Source organism: Octopus bimaculoides, chromosome 29 (genome assembly GCF_046866305.1).
Source record: "Octopus bimaculoides isolate indiv1 chromosome 29, ASM4686630v1, whole genome shotgun sequence".
Classification (NCBI taxonomy): domain Eukaryota; kingdom Metazoa; phylum Mollusca; class Cephalopoda; order Octopoda; family Octopodidae; genus Octopus; species Octopus bimaculoides.
In genome coordinates this window covers 9,538,879-9,541,378 of record NC_142956.1, presented here as the reverse complement: position 1 = coordinate 9,541,378, position 2,500 = coordinate 9,538,879, and the positions used below count along the sequence as shown (strand labels likewise).

Genomic DNA, 2,500 nt, shown 5'->3' with positions numbered 1-2,500 from the left:
AATAGGTAGATTGTTTGATATATATGTGTGTGTGTATGCGTGTGTGTTAACAGCACTGTCAGAGATATATGAGTAGACCAATATGTCTAATATGTGTGTGTAGATATGTATGTGTGTGTGCATGCATTTGTGTGTGAGTGTGTGTGTGTGTATGTGCATGTATGTGTATAGGTTTATCATTAAGTCGAATACAAGCTGTGCAGAAATGTTAAGTGTCCTGCATCCCCACCCCACCCACCACACTTTATAGAGAGGATCCGCAAATAATCAAGGAGATTGCACATGTGAATGAGAGAGAGCGAGAGAGAGAGAGAGAGAGAGACAGACAGACAGAGACAGACAGAGGTAGTGTGTGTTTGAGAGAGAGAGAGAGTGTGGGAGAAACTTGTAATGGTGGTAATGGAGAAAACTGCTGTTTAAAATGACCAACCAAATGTACTTACGTAGATGAAACCAGATTGGTAACGCGACCTCAAGTTATGCAGAATGGAGGCTTCATTAAGAAAGGTTAAGTTAGCCATGTCCATGTTCATTTCAAACTTGGGAGGGTTCATCTGAGAGATGTCATCTTTCTTGATTGTTCTCATCTGCAAAAGAAAAGGGGTCAGATGTAGTTTTTGATCGAGGTTTATTCCATACAGGAATATTTTAAACTGAATCTTAGGGGCTTAACTTTTAGCATTCGGATTACTCTTTCAAATGTAATACTTATTTATTCACATTTCAAATGTACTGCTCATTTATTTGTTCATTTTTAGAATGACATTGTATGATAGGGGTGAGAGGCTGGAACTGGCCAGTTCAACCCTTTAGCATTTAGATTACTCTCTCAAAATTAATTCTTACTTATTTACATTGTTTTGAGTTAATCATGCATTATCTTGCAGCTAAGGTATTTTACTAGTGTGATACCTTTATTTTGAGAAAGACCAGATAGGATAGGTGTGAGAGGGCAGATCTGGCCAGTTTTAACTGGTTGAATGTTTAGACTTGGATATAGCTGGTTTGAATGCTAAATGGTTAAGGGATAATAATTAAAGGAAATTATATAAAGAAATGCTTTGAAATGATTTGTAGGGAAATACAGACTATTGAAGGGAGCAATATATATATATATATATATATATATATATATATATATATATGTATATATATATATATATATATATATATATGCATATATATATTCATATATATATATATATATATATATATATATATATATATATATATATATATATATATGTAATGGCAAATCCAAAGAAGTGAATCACAGATATTTACCTCAGAATTAGCGTCACATTTGACAGTGACTTCATCACCTTTGGTACTCTGGATTTCTGCGGACAAGAAACCTTCCTTGGTATCTGGCACCCAGCAGTTCTTCTTGCCGTCAAATGCCCTGGTGGTCAGCTCCAACAGCTTGTTCCTAGGCAGACACAGAAACTCCATATCCGGATCATTTGGATCGTAACCGGCCATTGTTGTTGCTTAAGTCGAAACTCCGAAATAAAGGAGAACGCTAAGGTAAGCTTTTGTGGAAATGTTTGGATTAACCGAGTATCCGGCGAGAGACTTTCGTCGTTTTTGGTTGGTCTGCAGAACCAAAAAAATCTGGTCAACACCCGAGCGTGAAAAACAGCCCTAGGACCTACGGAGATGAAAAGGAGAAGAAAAGAAAATAGAGAAACATATTAGTATTGATATATAATATATATAATAATAATAATGATAACAATGGTAATAATAATGATAATAAGGATAATAATATAATCAATATCGATAATGATAATAATTATATATAAAAATTATTTTTAATACAGGGACACACATATAAGTATTTATAGTATATATAAGTATAAATAGATAGATAGAAAGATATATATATATATATATATATATATATATATATATATATATATATATATATATATATATATTTGTGCATATTTATAATATGCATATATATTTCTTATTTATCCGCGTGTATACACTATATATATGTATATATGTGTATATGTATGTGTATGTATATATATATAGTAAAAAATATATATAACATGTGTATGTACATAAATATATATGTGCATATATATGTTTATATATATGTATATATATATATATATATATATATATATATATATATATGTGCATATGAATATATATATCTATATGTATGTATGAATGTATACATATGTACACACACATATTGGAAGGGTTAGAAAGGATACTACTGGCCACCAACAAATGAAGACCTCAAGAGCTAAACAGTTATTAGGAATAACATTCACTGGAATAATTCATGATATATGATCAAATATATAAAACAGATTTGCTTGGCAGAAACATTTGACCATATGTTGAGAATCATTTTAATAATAACAGCATATATACAATTAACTGAAGTGCAGATAGTGTTGAGTATATGTTTAATGAGCATATTTAGTGATGACATACAAATAGACCCTGGGGTACGAATAGACCCACAATGAACTTTCAT

At 31.3% G+C, this 2,500-nt stretch overlaps 1 protein-coding gene across 50 annotated transcripts in view; it reads right to left on the bottom strand.

Moving 5' to 3' along the window:
- Positions 1-2,500, bottom strand: part of LOC106872354 (uncharacterized) — a 99,135-nt gene that overhangs the window by 91,763 nt on the left and 4,872 nt on the right. For all 50 annotated transcript variants that reach the window (XR_016238988.1, XR_016238986.1, XR_016238987.1 and 47 more), the window contains 2 exons: positions 1,285-1,651; positions 444-587 (listed from right to left, as the gene is read on the bottom strand). Coding sequence is in view for 28 of the 50 variants with exons in the window: in XM_089345488.1 (XP_089201614.1) it covers positions 444-587; positions 1,285-1,482 (342 nt within the window). In the remaining 22 variants the exon portion in view is untranslated. Of the gene's footprint in view, positions 1-443; positions 588-1,284; positions 1,652-2,500 lie in introns of those variants that run through there.